Source organism: Corvus hawaiiensis, chromosome 2, assembly GCF_020740725.1.
Source record: "Corvus hawaiiensis isolate bCorHaw1 chromosome 2, bCorHaw1.pri.cur, whole genome shotgun sequence".
Taxonomy (NCBI): domain Eukaryota; kingdom Metazoa; phylum Chordata; class Aves; order Passeriformes; family Corvidae; genus Corvus; species Corvus hawaiiensis.
This window is the reverse complement of record NC_063214.1, coordinates 107829128-107844770: the sequence shown is the minus strand read 5'-3', so window position 1 is coordinate 107844770 and position 15643 is coordinate 107829128. Positions and strand designations below refer to the sequence as shown.

The following is a 15643-nucleotide window of genomic DNA, read 5'->3' as shown; positions in this document are numbered from 1 at the left end:
ACCTAGAAAAGCTTTTATTTATTAATAAGTGGGAATAAAAGTGGGCAAATGGTAGTCCTTTAATACCTTCATGCAGAATATTTTAAAAGACCCAAAAATATTGCTCAGAATTGTAACAGAAAGTAGGAACTTCAAGCAATAAACTAATAGACCTGGTGCCTTTGCTTTGCAGAAAAGGAGTCTAAGAAAAATACATCTGTGAAAGAAAGAGAATAAAAAGCAAAATACAGTAATTTTACTTGTACAGTTAAGGTGATGGTTGTGCATTTTGATGATTAGATATGTTCATAAGATGAAAATTGTGAATGGCAAGAGGCCATGAGATTGACACTGTAGGTTATTTTTGTATTGTCAAACATTTATGTTCTTTAGGTAACTTTTTTTAATGTCTTCAAAATATTCCTGACAGCATTTGGGTATGGGCAAGAACACTGGTAATGACTACACCCTGCAGCTGAAAGAGAGTGGCAAACGGGTCTTTTATCATGCTCAAATATTCATTTTGGAGATTGTATTTGTAATAAATATAGTTTCTTCTAAGCAGCAGAAGATTCATGTGAGATTTTCAACTGTCATCATGAAAATTTTACAGGACTTTTTATTCTAGCCCTCTTAGACATAGCTACTAGAGCTACTTTCCTACAAATTTATTAATAGCTTTGATAAATTATGACAAAATGCATAGGATTCTGAAGACTTCACTGGCACACAGAAAACGACCTGTGTGAGGAACCGATAGAAATGCTACATAGTTTCAAAGCAAATGCATCAAGCGCACACTGGAAGCTGTGCACTCATTCAAAAGCAGTTTTGTTTGCAGGGATGTGGAAGATTTCATTGCAGTGCATCAATCTGCCTGAGCTCTAGGCAGTAAAGATCACTTTGTTCCCAGGAATGAAAATGGTCTGGATAAATAAAACTACCTGCTTCAAAAATTATTGCAGGTTTGAAAAGCTGAAAGCAACAGAAGGATATCCTCACCTGAACCCTTATTATGAGAGTAGCAGTGGACAGTACCGGTATCAGGGGCAATTCTGCTAATTCTGAGTTTATAAGGTGATTTTGCTGACGCTATTCAAACAGTACTAGTGAAGTAAGTGCATTGGTATCATGAAAGACACGATAGCATAATCACTAGTGAAAAACCTACATGATGGTTTATCTGGTCTAGATATTTAATGAGAATCCAGATATTTAATGGCAACCCAATTTGTAGGGCTTACTTCTGTGCCGGAGGAGCAAAGAGCCACAAACCTAGTTTTAAAAATAAGCATAATGGCAATCACTTTTTGCAAAGCTTGGATTTGCTTTTGGTGTTATTGTTAATAATTTATTGTGAGATTTGCAAGTTTTGTGGTGCAAAATGCTGTACATTTAGTGAGTTCCTGCCCTGAAGCATATGCAGTAAAGTGATAAGATAGACAAGTAACTACAGGTGAGTCAAAGAGTATAAGGAAACAATTCAATGAGATTCAGTCTTGATAGTCTCTTTCATCATGTCCTTTTGTCACTGTTGCAGTGGTGCTCTGTTAGTCCCTGTGGAATCTGTCCTTATGCAGAGTGTTTAATACTGCCCAATCCTTGGGGTAGCCACAAGGCTGTTAATTTAACCCTGCCTGTATTTCTAGGCAGTTAGTCGAGTGTGGCCCTTTTGCCAAAACAATTCTACTGCTTTTTTCTCTTACAACATCTTTAAATGCTCATCCTGGTGCGGGAGGTAATTGTCCAGAGCACTTTCTTTAGCAGAGTGATTGCCAAGGCGAAGTCAGCTGGGCAGGGTTGTGAAGGAAAACAGCTGCTCTAACGGATGCAGGAGGCTCCTAAAGGGATGAAATTAGTAAGTGCTATGTTCGAGAATCTTGCCAGTGAGTTGAGGCCGTGAGCAGGGGAAGGAGCAGGAAGCAGACAGTGTGATAGAGAAGGACACTTGCTGATACTCAGTCAAACATTTTACTGGGCTGTGGAGTCATTAGCGTAGAAATCTCTGTTGCCAGAAACTGTTTCTGTGGGGTTTTGTTCATTACTGAATTTTTCTGTATGCCTTTAATTACAAACAACACACACATATTTTGCAAACCTTGGCTATGGAAATTAAGTTTTTCTTTAAATATGAGCTAATAGGTAGGATCACTAATTCTTCCTTATTAAGATGAAATCTTCACTTTTTCCCCCTCTATGGAGAAGAACAAACCAACAGAGTGATAATATTTGAGGTCATTAAAATACATCTAATTGGTGAGAAAACAGAAATTTTCCAAGCAGAAATGTGGTAGATTAAGACTGTCTCTTTCAAAATAATGTTTAGGATTGTCTCTTTCTTCCTATGAAAGAAAGGAAAAAAGTAGTCATATTTCATGATAGGTAATTTTGTTTTTCATTGATTGACAGCTAAAATCAAGCTTTAAGCTCATTTGTAGAAATTAGTTTACTAATATAACCATGCAAAAAAATTTAGGTTATGCAGGGGAAAGTATGATCTGGTTTAGTAAAATAAAAAAAGTGGCTTTCTGTCAGAGCAGCAGAATGGACTTTTGTTGACACTGAATATTTGGACATGCAGATGCCCTTTTTTGGGGTTTTAATACAAGATATTTTGCACATTTGTAACTTCTGCAGCAATCTTGCATACAGAAACTAAAAGGAATACAATAAGTAAGCATTAAATAATGCCCAGCTTTAAGAAAGATTTTTTCATGTTTTGTGTTTAAAGAGAAGCATGTAAGCAATAAAGGCACTTACTTCTTGCCTCTGGAAATAAATAGATATTTCCCTCAGAAAGAACAGTATGATAAAGGCTCCTGAGATATTCATGAATTATTCATCTTTGGCCAGACCTAGCAGCTGTACCTAATCTGCTTTCTGTGTTCCTTGTCCCCTACTCTTCACTACTTCCCTTGGCACCAGTTTTTCCCCCAGGACGTCCTGCCTCCTCCTCTGATTGGTAAAGCTGCTTGTAGCGACACTGCTGATTCCATACAAGAAATTATTTTGCGTATTGTGCATGCTGAGGGTGCAGTTTTACATGAGGGATGGTCGGTGGCTGCTGAAAGGGATGGTTCTCCTGCCCTTCTGCCTCGCATCTGGCAACCACAGGACACACAGGGGCGTGTAAGCAGGGAAGGGTGATGGAGGAGTGGGACTGCCCCAGCAGCTTGCTGAGAGGTTGGCATAGCAGTAAGGTGGCTTTATCCTGACCTGAAACTTTCCCCTGTAGGTTTTGACTAATAGGAATTAGGAGGTTTGGATTCTTTCTGGGTTTCAAGCCACGACGCCATGAATGATGGCAGCTGGGATAGGTGCTGCAAAATGAGCCCAGTTTGACATACTGCCAATGTGAGCAGCAAGTGCCTGGGGTAACACTTGTGTCATTGCACGGAAGCATGAGTGTTTCCTCAAATGAGTGATATAAAGCAGTTATATAAAACTTGTGGGCACACTGATAATCAAATAAATAAATGTGTTCATTTTCTAAAATTATTTTATATAATCAGTAAATTATGGAAAACAGACTGGGAGTAGTTCCTCTTGCTTGAACCTTGTCCTTGGCCGAGACTTTTAAATGTTTATAAATAATTTCTGTAACACTTATTCATACCTTGCAGCATTTCTTGGCTACTGCAATTAGCAGTGGAACATTAAGTTACGTCTGTGTAGAGACAAAGCCTGACAATGTTTAATCAGGTACCAGGTGCAGCTTACTTTTCATTGGTATCTTTAGAAACATTACTGAAACACAAATGTTTGAGCTGAGCACTTAAATAAGCTGTTAAGCCTGTGATTAGTCCAGGGAGAGAGGAACAGCCAGCGTGCAAATGCTGATCTCATCAGTATATTTATAATATTTTTTTAAAGTACACACTGAAGTTCTCTTTTCCTGTTCTTGTTATTACCAACTGTGGTAATAACAACCAACCAACAGTGCCTTCAAAAGAAGGGGATTCTTTTGTTCATGGCAAGTCCCAAATTTGAATTTTGACAGATGTAAGTTCATGCCAAGCTATGTAGGTAAAGTGGCAGGATCCCTCATGCATGCAATGCTTCGAGGTTTGCATCATTTGAGGGGTGTTTTGTTTGTAAGTATGTTTAACACAGCCAAGCTAATCTAAAAAGGTGACATATTTTGAGATAAAAAAGGAAAGAATCTTTTTTTCTACTTAGAAAAGATATTGCTGAAATGCTGAGGTGTCTGAAAAACTGTGATTATTGCTCACAGTGTGGGCTTTAGATTCACTGCTTAGCTTCATCCTTTCTTTTATTCTGAATGTTGGGTTCACCTGCTGGCTTGATGGTGTTAGCTGAAGTCCAACCTTTTCAGGGTAGGGAAAACTATTTCAAGGGGAAGTAAAAATGCACATAGAGTGCCAAGTAATTTGTAATTGTAATTAGGACTCTGGTCCTAAGATGTCTTCCATCTAAGTAGTAATAGCATTAAATAATCCTTCAAATGTTTTGTTCTAGGTTTTTATAATCTTTCTAAATACAGAAAATGTAATTACGTAAATATTTTATCTTGGCTCATCAGAGGCATAAATTATGTCTATTACTAGCACCACCTTTCATGTTTGTATTGGCTAATTTAGTTTTAATTTCAGTATTGGAGTGTTAGAGTTTTATGATGTGGAACATATTTATTTCTCCACGATAATTCTGCTGACTGAACATTGCAAATGAAGTGAATCCTCAGAAGAGATTGTTTTGTTCAATAAGCAACTTAATTCTTCTTGTTTGTACAAATATTTCATCAAAGCTTTTTAGCCTCATTACTGATTAAACTATTTAGTCACAGAATGTAAAGTCAAAAGGTTAGACCTAGCCTGAAACAGATTTAACAGAAAAAAATACATCTGCTCTGTTAGATCCTCTGCTCTAACATCCTGGGTATTGCAGGTCATTCATTATTCCCAGCCAGTGTCTTTTTTGCAGAGTTCAATAACTGGGGCAAATTTTTGCACAGACTTTGTCTTCTGGAGAGGTGTCTTCTTGTTGTGCCTTCCAGTAAAAACCGCAGCCTGGACAGAGTAGTGTAACCAGAGCTGAAATAATGTCTAATTTCTGACTATCTTTCCTGTTTCCTTCCACACAATGCTGACATGGGAATTTCTTAATAGAGCCTTGGAGCTTATGGATAAATAAAAATCTTCCTGTTTGACTCCTTAAGCTTTAAAAGATGCAACTGGCATCATTAGATGTGTGTCTTGGGCATGAGAACTGACAGGAGCTGGGAAGGATCCATGCAGGACTTGGGGCTTTTTGGATAGGTTAAGGATTTGAGCAGGATAACCCCCTGGGTTAGGGGCCAAACAGAGCCAGACTGAGAGGTTTCCTTTCATGCTTTTCTTTCAATATTTCATAATCTGCGTGTATTTGCAAGAAGTATGTAAAGGGAAAATGGGTTTTCTCCAGGACTGCTTCAGAAGATGAATTTATTGTCCATTGGGCTGTCTCTTTTATCTAAATTCTCTCTCATTAGGTAGTTGTTGAGAGATTCATTCTGTCTAATTGACAGATTTTAAAATCATGTTTCTGCCAAGGAGTACTTGATTACTAACCAGATGCTCTAAATCATAACCATTTTCTTTAACAGAATTTAACAAATTTTGGACTGATCATTTGGAGAAGTCCTAGGTAGCACAATGTGAGTGTAATGTAAGCCTCTAGAGAGATGCTTTCCTTCATTCATACATATTTTACCAACTTTAATGAGAACTGATGAAGACTCTAAAATCAATTAGTTTCTAACTCTTAAAATAAAATTGGATTTTGAAAATGATCTGTCTTGGTTTCAGCACCATGACACTGAATATAGCAAGAATTTCTAAAGAAAGATATTTTAATATTATTAAAATGCTTTTTTTCACCCAGATTTAACATGATTCTGTTGTTTCCCCCAAATGCTGAGGTTGTATTAATGAAGATCTGATGTGTTTTTAAGGACAGTTTGAAAATCACAGAGCCTGTCCAGTGACCTTCTCCAGTGTTTGTGAGAGTTGGGACCTCTTGGCCCCAGCACTGCAGTCAAGCCTGGAGGCCCCACAGGTGCCCTGCATGGGTGGGCTGAATGGTGGAGAGCTTGTCCTCCAGATTCGTCTTTCAATGAGGCCTTAAATCCTCAAATTCAGAAGCCTTTGTATGTTACATGTATCTCTGTGTGTATGTCTTGAAAAGTCCAATAGACACGTTTTGTTTGCATTAAAGGTGGTTTGTTTTTCTTTAAATGACGAGGTTGGCTAGCTGTTGTCAAAAGATTTCTGGAGAGATTGCTTACAAAGGGGTTAGCAGTAATTTAATGGGAGGCTGCCAGCACAGCAGAGCTGACACATGAAAGCTCCCAGTGCAAGCATAAGAGGGATTCATGGCTTTCTGAAAAATGTGATTTTTATTATTATTATTTTGTAAGGAACTACAGATTTCCAGAAAAATTTTACTTTTTCCAACCCTGCACCATTATGGTGTATTTCAGTACAGACACTACAGTATACACTTCACATATACTTTTCTGGAGGCTTGCTTTTTCTTGTTCTTGGTGTTGCTTTCTATCCTAGCTGTAATGATGAAATCTGTATGATGAAATGTTTCTGAATCAAAAACTTTTAATCAAAGAGCTGAAAAATCGAGCAATTGTGGGTTGATGCCTAAACTACAGCTTCATATTTTAGCAGTATTGCAAAGTACCATCATGTTCAGAGGACCAGACTGTGCAGCAATCAGCTCCCTCAGAAAAACAGAAGTCCTATTTACAGATGAGAAGATTGGCCTTTTTCAGATGTATTTCTTCAAGAGTTTACACAGCTGCAGTTCAAGTCATGGATAGGAGAGGAGATAATTACATAGCTTATTACTCATTTTGTGACCTTGGGGAATAGAAAAAATCTCTCATTTACTTATACTGACAAAAGCCTCCCTCTTTTCTAGGGGCAGCTTGGAAGATAGATTAGGGAGTGGAGAGATGAACTTGGGCCACAGCACTCCCTGAAATAGTCCTTCCAAAGGTAGCAAGGAGGGGAGTGGATGCTGCCTTGAAGGCCTGGCTGCTTTGGAAGAAAAGGCAGAAAACATCTTTGCCCCTAAAGTGAAGTGGAAAGCATGGTTGCAGCAGTGGATGCCTGCTTCCTCTCAGGCTTCCTTGTATTTTGGTAAAGCTGCAGAAATTCCTCAGCTGTTGGTAGATTCCCAGTATCAGATGGCTGCTAATGCTGGAGAGAGCAATCTTGATGCACTTGCAGCTGGCTGCAGTGATGATCGAGATACATGTCCAGTGGGCTTCTGAACACATTATAATGAACATTAAACCCAGAGCCAAGTAGCTACAGGTTTTTATTTGAGTGATTAAGAGCAGTCTCGTAGCATACAGTAACGCACCTGTAAGTGGCTTAAAGAAAAGAAATAGTAAAAAAAGGGTAAAATAATGCACAGTACTTGGAAGAAAACATACACAGGAGCATGTCTGACATTTAACTTGTAGTAATTTTGCATGCTTTATTGACTCCTGGCAAAATAATGAAAAAAAATACAAATAGTAGACTTTTATTATAAATATGTTCACAACCAGAAGTGCTGCTTTGCATTTTCAGCAAAAGTGTTGGTTTCCCTCATGTTCCCTTCATCTGGCTCAGGCCTAGAGTGCAAATAGCAGTGTGGGCCAGAAATAAACCCATCTCTAATAACCAAGTCTGGTTTTTTAAGAGTGAGACCTTTATATGAACCCCCCTGTGTCTTTGGGGCATATGAAGCTCCTGCCTCCTTGCAGCAGAGGGAAAGGCTGTGAAGCTGTAAGCATTTCCAGCAGGGAGAGTTCAGTCATGTTTGTGTAGTGGGGTAATCAGTCACCACCAAGTTTGTAGCTGGGACACAACTTGGCATGAGAGACACATGTCACCTGCCAGGTATGAACTTGAGTCTTTTCATTTCATGGTCTTGACTGTGGTATCAGGTACCAAAGAGGACTGACAGCTCTGCCTTATCCACCTCCATTGTCACCTCTTTTACCATCAAAGAAAACCAGCGATGGTGTTTGACTGAAGGGAAGTTTGTGTTCTTGTCTGGTGAGCAGCTGGACTCCTGAGCTGAGGAGATGACATGGGCCAGTGTTGAGTCAGTAGTGTCTGTCTGGATACAGCTGCTTCTGTGCAGAGTGGAGTATGTTTTAGACTGTGGAGCATAAGGTGCTTTATGCTGGGGCTTTTTGTTCAATCTCCACCATCTTCTGCTTTTTTCCTGTTGAATTGAGAGCACCAAGGGAAGGAGCAGCACAGTGTTTGCTCTAATACAAGAGCGGTAGTTTTGCTGCTAAGAAACCTTTTAATGTAGGATACTGTGTGCATAAGAGACCAAGCAATGTCATGATTCTTTCACCCAGAAGAGGAGAAAGCATGACTCTACTATTTTATGACTTTTCTTTGTCACTGTGAGAGTGGCTGCAGGATCACTGCAGCTGCTAGAAGGTGACTAAGCCATGATCTTGTGCTGCCAACACCACTTATGTATCTCACTGTATTTCACTTCCATTCAGTAACAGTGTGATAAATCCGGTGCTCTGTATGGAAACTTTCTTTGTCTATGTTAAAGTATCTCTGTATGGCTTTTGGCTGGTCTGTCTACTCACATACCTCTCTCTTTCCCTCTCCTCTGGTCCTACCCTTTTAGTCACCACAGACATAAGTTTCAGAATGGAGCTGTGTTTTTACCTTTCTTGTTTTACTGTTTGTTTGGGTTTGTATTTTTTCTTTTTTGAGGTTGTTCCAACATTCCCTTCTGAAAAAAAAAAAATCTGTTTTCTCCAGATGATTCCCTCTTCCAATTTTATTCACAGCTTGCATGTCTCACTGCTATTTCCATGAAGAATAGTTCTTCTTATTCTTCACGTCAAGAAAAGGACTGATGTTTTTTAGTTCACTTGTGCATACTCTTAAAATTCTTGGCAACATGTTGACAATAGTTAGCTAAATTCTGATTTTCTAGTAGTTGCCATTTCTCCCACATTTATCCTTTCCTCTGACTTATGTAAATGTTTCAGCCCAGGCTGACATTTTACTACCTTATATTTTGTGTAATATTTATTTCTTATAAAGTTGAAACATCTCTTCTCAAAAATTCCTTAACACCTCAGTCTTTCCCTTCACTATGTTTTGTCCAATTCTTTGCCCAAATACTTTGCACAAAATGAATGTTGCTGGTAAATCCAGTGTATTTAGTTTTTTTATCCTTTATTTGGGAACTGCTGAGCTTGGAGTTAGAATGGATTTCAAATGGATGTGACAGCTGGAATCACACCCTGCCTTCCCTGGAGCACGCCCAGCGGGCAGACAACGGGCAGACAGGATGCATGACATGGAGGATTCTCTATCCTCGCTCTGCCTGGCTGGACACAGTGACTGAAGGGACAGGGGGCAATGGCAGCAAGTTCCTGCCCAGCATAGCAGGAACATCTCCTCTGTGGCTGTCCACTTTTCCAGGTGCCGTGGTATAATCAGTGTGAGGCTGTCCCAAGTTACAAGCAATAGGCCTCGAGTTGTGCCAGAGGAGTTTTAGACTAGATACTAGGAAAACTTTCTTCACCAAAGGAGTTGTCAAGCACTGGAACAGGCTGCCGAGGGAAGTGATTGACTCTCCATCCCTAGAAATATTTAGAAGACATGTAGATGTGGCACTTAGGGACATGGTTTAGAGGTGGAATTGATCTTGGAGGTCATTTTCATCCTAAACTGCTTTGTGATTTTACTTCACTGGAAATGAGGATAAACCCAAGATTTGTATTTTAATGAGAAAATACCAAAATCTCCCTCAAGATTTTTAATTTCCCTGTTTCATTAATCTGCCTCTGCCTGAACAATCAAAGCAGACTTGGCAATGTGAACCAGCTATGGATCGCTCTGAAATTTTTGATTGCAGTGTCTTTGCAACGAGAACATGGGTATAGTCTCCGAATTAAGCTTTGGTAGGAGCTGATTTTTACCGTAGCTAAATGTTGACCCAGCTAGCACCTAACCTGATGAACTCCAGTACCTGGAGTATCTTTTTTGCCATGTCTTACTCTTCAGTTTCGTAAATATTTTGTCGGTTTTCTCTTTTTAAAGGAAACTAAAATGCATTTTTAGTACTTGGAATACATTTTTTTTCAAAGGACTTTGGGGATATTTTATCATCTGTTTTTTGTTTGTTTACATTGTTATATGAGTTTGACAAGATAGCATGGAGATAAAGCAGAGATCCATTTAGTTTGTTAATAAATTTTGGGTCGTTAATAAAGATTTGTCAATCTTGATACTGGATTGCTTGACAGTTTTTCTATAAAATTTGCATTTTGAAATTACAGCCATTTTGCTGTACTTGAACACATGAAGATATGTTAAAAAAGACTATGGTTAAGATTGCATGGCTGATGGCAATCTGGAAGAATTGGAGTGGTTTTTGCTCAGTGTTCACAAGCAGACACATAGTTTTGATCACGCTGCCTTGATTGTGCTTCATAGCTCTGCCCTTTGTCAGTACTTGTGGCAGCTTGTGCAGCTGTAACTCAGGTGTGCTTGTGTGCTGGTTTGTCCCACAATGAAGACCTACCTGCTACCAGCACCTTAGGCTGGCTTCCAGAGAGTGCTGGGGGGCATGGCAAGCCTGAAGTTGTGGGTAGCAGGAGGGCACCACCATGGAGATTCTTCAGCAGACCTCATCACTAGCTTTTAACTTCTGAAATCTCTTTATCTTTTTCTCAGTGATGCATAAGCCTCCTCTTGCAAGTGAAGTAAATGAGAAAATTAAAGAGAAACTACCTAAAGAGATTTACTTACTGTATGAAAATCTGTCGTGGTGATTGGCTGCATAAGCCTGAGTGACAAGCTGGAGAGGGGAAAAAAAGCAAATCTGCAGCTGTTTGGGATTTATGGATGTGTGACACAAACAACAGCTTCATGAAAAAAATGAGCTTTAAAAAAAGCATCAAACAAAAAATTCACGTGTTAATAAAATGAAGAAGTAGGAGTAATATTTGGGTTTCCTAAGAGCGTAAAAATATCCGACCTAAAAAGAATATATGTGATGTCTTGTGCTGTTCAGTCAGGATTATTAGCTAGCACTAAGCTGTGCAATCAGTTGAAGCATAAGCTTTTCACCTCTGGGTGCTTGAGTTATTCTTAATATTTTGCAAAATCTAAATTGGGTCATAAATGTTTAGGCAATTTTAGATTAACGGTGTAGGGGTGGAGGGCATTATAAAACACACCATGTGATAGAACAGTTGGGTGCATGGATTATTAGGCTGTGCACGTAGATAGAGCCGTGTGGGAGAGCGCCTTCACACTAGCAATGAGGGGTGCTGGCTCCGCAGCGAGAGGAGAATCCTGCACAGTGCCTGCCCGTGCCATGTGTGACTGGCTGATTATCTTGGTCCTTCATGGAGCCTTTGACAGCCCTGGAGATACTCAGCAGATGTTTTGAAAACATCAGCTGGTCAAGAATCAGCCCTGCTCATTAACAAAGGTTTTACAGAGCCTGTAAATACCTCCTGAATAACTGCGGGAAGGCCTAGAAAATATCCTCCCTTGGTGGAAGCCACCCTGTTAAAGAGAAGAGAGAATACAGAAAAGCAAAGATTAGGCATGAGAAAAAATTATCAAAAAAATAATGAAAGGATTGTTTAGTGCCTGCATTACATCAAAGAAAAATACTGAGATAGGAGAAGGGAAAAAGCCAAACACACCAAAACAGAGATGATGTAAGAAACTAGGCTCTTTAGCTGGTGTGTTTAGTTAGCACATACTCAGGAGACCAAATAAGCTAAATAAAGAGTCTAGAACAGAAAAGTAACTAAAAACCACCCTCAAAGCATAAAAGCAATCATGTTTAATGCTAGTCAGTTTTCTCTCAAATATCATTCAGTGATTGTCTATTGTAACTTACAGAAAAATACCAACAAGCACTGTCATTGTGAACAATATTTTTAAGACTTGGTACTAAGTACACTTCACTAAATTAACCTGCATTGTTCTGTCATCCATTTAGCAGCTGAAACAAATGATTTTATGGAAATCAGGAAAGGTTGGCCAGCCTGATGTTGAGCCAACTGCAAAAATTGGCTGAAGTGGTTTTAAGACTGAGCAGACAATGGGGGACTTTCCTGTGTTTGTGTTTTGGAAAACAGCTGAGCTGTTTCGGCTTGAGCTTTCAGGAAAAAAGCATGTGGAAAATCTCAACAGGAAGTGTTGTTCTATGTAGCAAACACATACATAAAAAAAAGTGAATATGGAGCACTGAGGACTTAAGGAACAATTTCAACCTTCTCTAAAAGGTGGCTTCTGTTACTATTATTATTCATAACCAAAATAACTGTACTATTTTTTTATCATTTAGACTCACTGATGTTGCTTATTCACTTATTTATCTGTACATTGTTTTGCTAAACACTCTGCATTGTGCTGCTCAGAAATGCTGCAGAAAAAGAAGGTGATGCCTGATATTAATCAGGTGTATAATGCCTTATTAATTGGAATGTGATGGAATTTAATAATTCTAATGTGTCAAGCTTTTTTTGAAAGTATGGGAAATAAGGGAGCTTTTTCATCTCTTGATGTATGAGGTTTAATTAAGTTATTGTCTTTCTGCAGAATGAAGTCAGAGAGACATAGAGTCATGCATGCTCAAAATGCTGACTTGTTTAATAGATCAAATGGTGAACTAGCATTTTGTTTTAGACACAGACAGGGTCTCGAGCTCTTACAGCATGTTCATTGTACTTTCCTAGCTTCTCTGTGTGATAATGAAATGCAGGATGGTTATTGAAGTTTTAATCTGATAGATTACCCTGTTAACCTGGCACTCCAGCAAATTGTCATATTCTAGCAAACAGGCAAGACATTATGCAAAAGAGTACTTCAGCTCACAAATCTGTTCAGTGCACAAGGACATTGTGGTGTTCATTTTATTTTACTGTTTTGTAGGATTGCATTGATGTGGGTTGGTGGGAAGGAGAACTCAATGGCAGACGAGGTGTCTTTCCAGATAACTTTGTCAAGCTACTTCCTTCAGATTTTGAAAAAGAGGTAAGCAATATATTCTTCCATTTTCACTTGAAAATACAGAACGAAAGTAGAGTTGAAAGAAATCCTCTTTCAGATATGTAATTTTGACAAAGTTTGACTTCTAATCTCATAACATGAAACCATAAAGGAAAAAAATTCCTGGGTTAGAAAGAATTCGTGAAAAAGATGTGTGGCATGAAAAGTCATATTATGGAGTTTCCTTGAAAGGTTTGATTTACCCATCTAGTCACCCCACATCCACTATGCTGCTCTGAAAGCCCTCTGTCCTTGGGTCCTACAAGTTTCAGAGAGACAGGAACTGGAGGTCCCAGGACTGCGTCATGTGATGCAACAATATCCATAATTCTTAACTCTTCTCCATTGTTTTTGTGGTGGAATATGGAAAGTTAGAGTATCACCTGCATGCTGATGGGTAGCAGTCAAGCACTGTTCCAGAGCAAAAAGGGTAAGATTTTAAATATGAAATTTGAAAAATAATAAGCTTTTGGTATCTCAGAGGCAAATTTCTTTACCTCTCAGAATTACTGAAAAAGAAGGTATAAAATCAATGCAGAAGTTTTTTCAGCTCCTATTTATTTAAAAAAGATGGCACTGTTATTTGCCAGACAATATTTAGAAATCTTGTGGTTTCTTGGAATAAAGGAATGGATTACTTCCCCCAAAAGTTCATTCCATTTTTAGGAACCTTTTGAGTCATCAGTGGGATATTACAAGCTTGCAATCAGACTTCTGATGAGTATTTCACAGTGACAGTGTAATCCTTCTGTGATAAAACCAAAACTTTCTGATGCCCAGCTTCACTCTTTGGCAGTAAAATTGGATGCCGAAGGCAAAACTTAAATAACTTGGAAGGCTTAATAAAGCAAGTATTAAACAACTGACAGAGGCTAACATGATAATTATTGAAAATTAAAGTAGAAGAGCAGCAAAAACTGTGGGAGATGAAAAGGCAATTCCACAGCAGAGTGGATATCCTGGCTTTAGGCCTAAAAATAAAAGAAGGTGATTTCTGGAAGAGGCAGAAATCAAAAACCTGAAGACACAGTGAGCCTATTATAGAACAAAAAAATCTTTACCGGTATCCAGGTTTTGTGGTGTAATTATTCCATCTTTTTGAACTTTAAAATTATGCATCTTTAAAGTGATTTTTAGAGTACAATTGTGTATAACTTGTTGAGCAAATTAGATATTCAGACACTTGGAAATTGCAGCTAGGTTTGCTCTAACTGTGGAGAATAAAATTTTATTAATTTTTGAAATGCCACAGATCTGGCCACTTGCGTAAGTAACTGGTAGGACTATAGACCGTCTGTCTTTGCTTGAATCAGTGCTAAAAGGGAAGGAGATAAATACTTTACCAGTGATTTTTTCAGGTATTTTCTGATGTGATCCAGAAACCTTGGATTCCATCCCATGGTCTGAAAGTATTTGTTGCAGTAGTTCTTCTGACTGCTCAAAAAAAGCTTGGGATCTCTTCCCTTCTCCTTGTTCAGTCCCCAATTTTCCAAGCCTGACTCTTTACCACACATGCCTATTTGTTCCAGGCCTTTTCTATTCGGTGCCTAGTCCCAATCTCCATCTCCCAGGTGGTCTCCATTACAGGATTCTTCCCTGAGCTCAATACATGAGTCCAGATCACCATCTGGATTTACTTTCTATCCCTACACCAAATTTCTTTATACAGCTTTTTTTCCCTCCCCTTTTACTCTTTGTCCCTGCTCTGTAGTTCTGTTCTCTTCTTGTCCAACCAGTCCTTTCTGCTGTCTTAATTTCTAGTCTGTCTCCATCACCTTCTCAGTTATCTCATCCAGCCACAGACCCTTGTAAATCCTTCTTGCTTCTCCATGTTTCCCTAAGGAGTCTTTTAAGGCCCTTTCACACTACACCCTTTCTGACCTTGGTCTGCCTTTTTGAAACAATGCATTGCCATCTTCAGCTTTCAGTTAAAGCCACTTTGTCAAATGAACCGTAGGACTCTTTCTCCTTTGTGTCTATCTACGTAAGTGCTTTAGTTTTAATCAGGAATGACTTTGTAGTGAATCTGTCACTTGTCCATCTGCACTTGTTATGCTTTGGAAGACACATCTCAGGGGACATAACCTAGACTCCTTACAGCTGAGAACTAAGCCAAAGGATGTGCTAAGGCAGTGCATCTCTTAGATTCCAGCTGCTGATGTATGGACAGTCAATGGGATCAGTCTCACACCACTCCACAATAAAACCCCAAATGCCTATATTGTGCTGTTGGATCCTCAGCATCAACTATTTCACTCTGCAGCCATTATCAACAGAACTCCTAATGCCTATCACATTGTCTCTGTCTCATTTCCTTTCCAAATTTTTCTTCACTTTACTGCATTTAAACCTTAAACCACGTTGCCCAAATACTTGTGGAATTGTCTCTGAGAATTTAAGGGACTCACTGTTTGTGGACAATGGCCCATGGCAGCCAGTCTGGAGAAGATCGTTCTGACCTCCCGAGCTCTTGGCCACAGCTTTCTCAGGTTGATGACAGCAGGTGGTCTGGTCAGGGTAAGGTGGTAGAAGAAACTTGAAGGTTTCTGGATAACAACTCTGAGATTCAAGATGTTAGGCTTACCCAGTCTGTGCAA

General features: G+C 39.0%; 1 protein-coding gene across 13 annotated transcripts in view; it reads left to right on the top strand.

Annotated features, from left to right (window-relative positions):
* Positions 1-15643, top strand: part of SH3KBP1 (SH3 domain containing kinase binding protein 1) — a 215736-nt gene that overhangs the window by 166994 nt on the left and 33099 nt on the right. For all 13 annotated transcript variants that reach the window (XM_048287331.1, XM_048287348.1, XM_048287368.1 and 10 more), the window contains one exon: positions 12930-13031. In XM_048287331.1, the coding sequence (XP_048143288.1) occupies positions 12930-13031 (102 nt within the window). The remainder of the gene's footprint in view (positions 1-12929; positions 13032-15643) is intronic.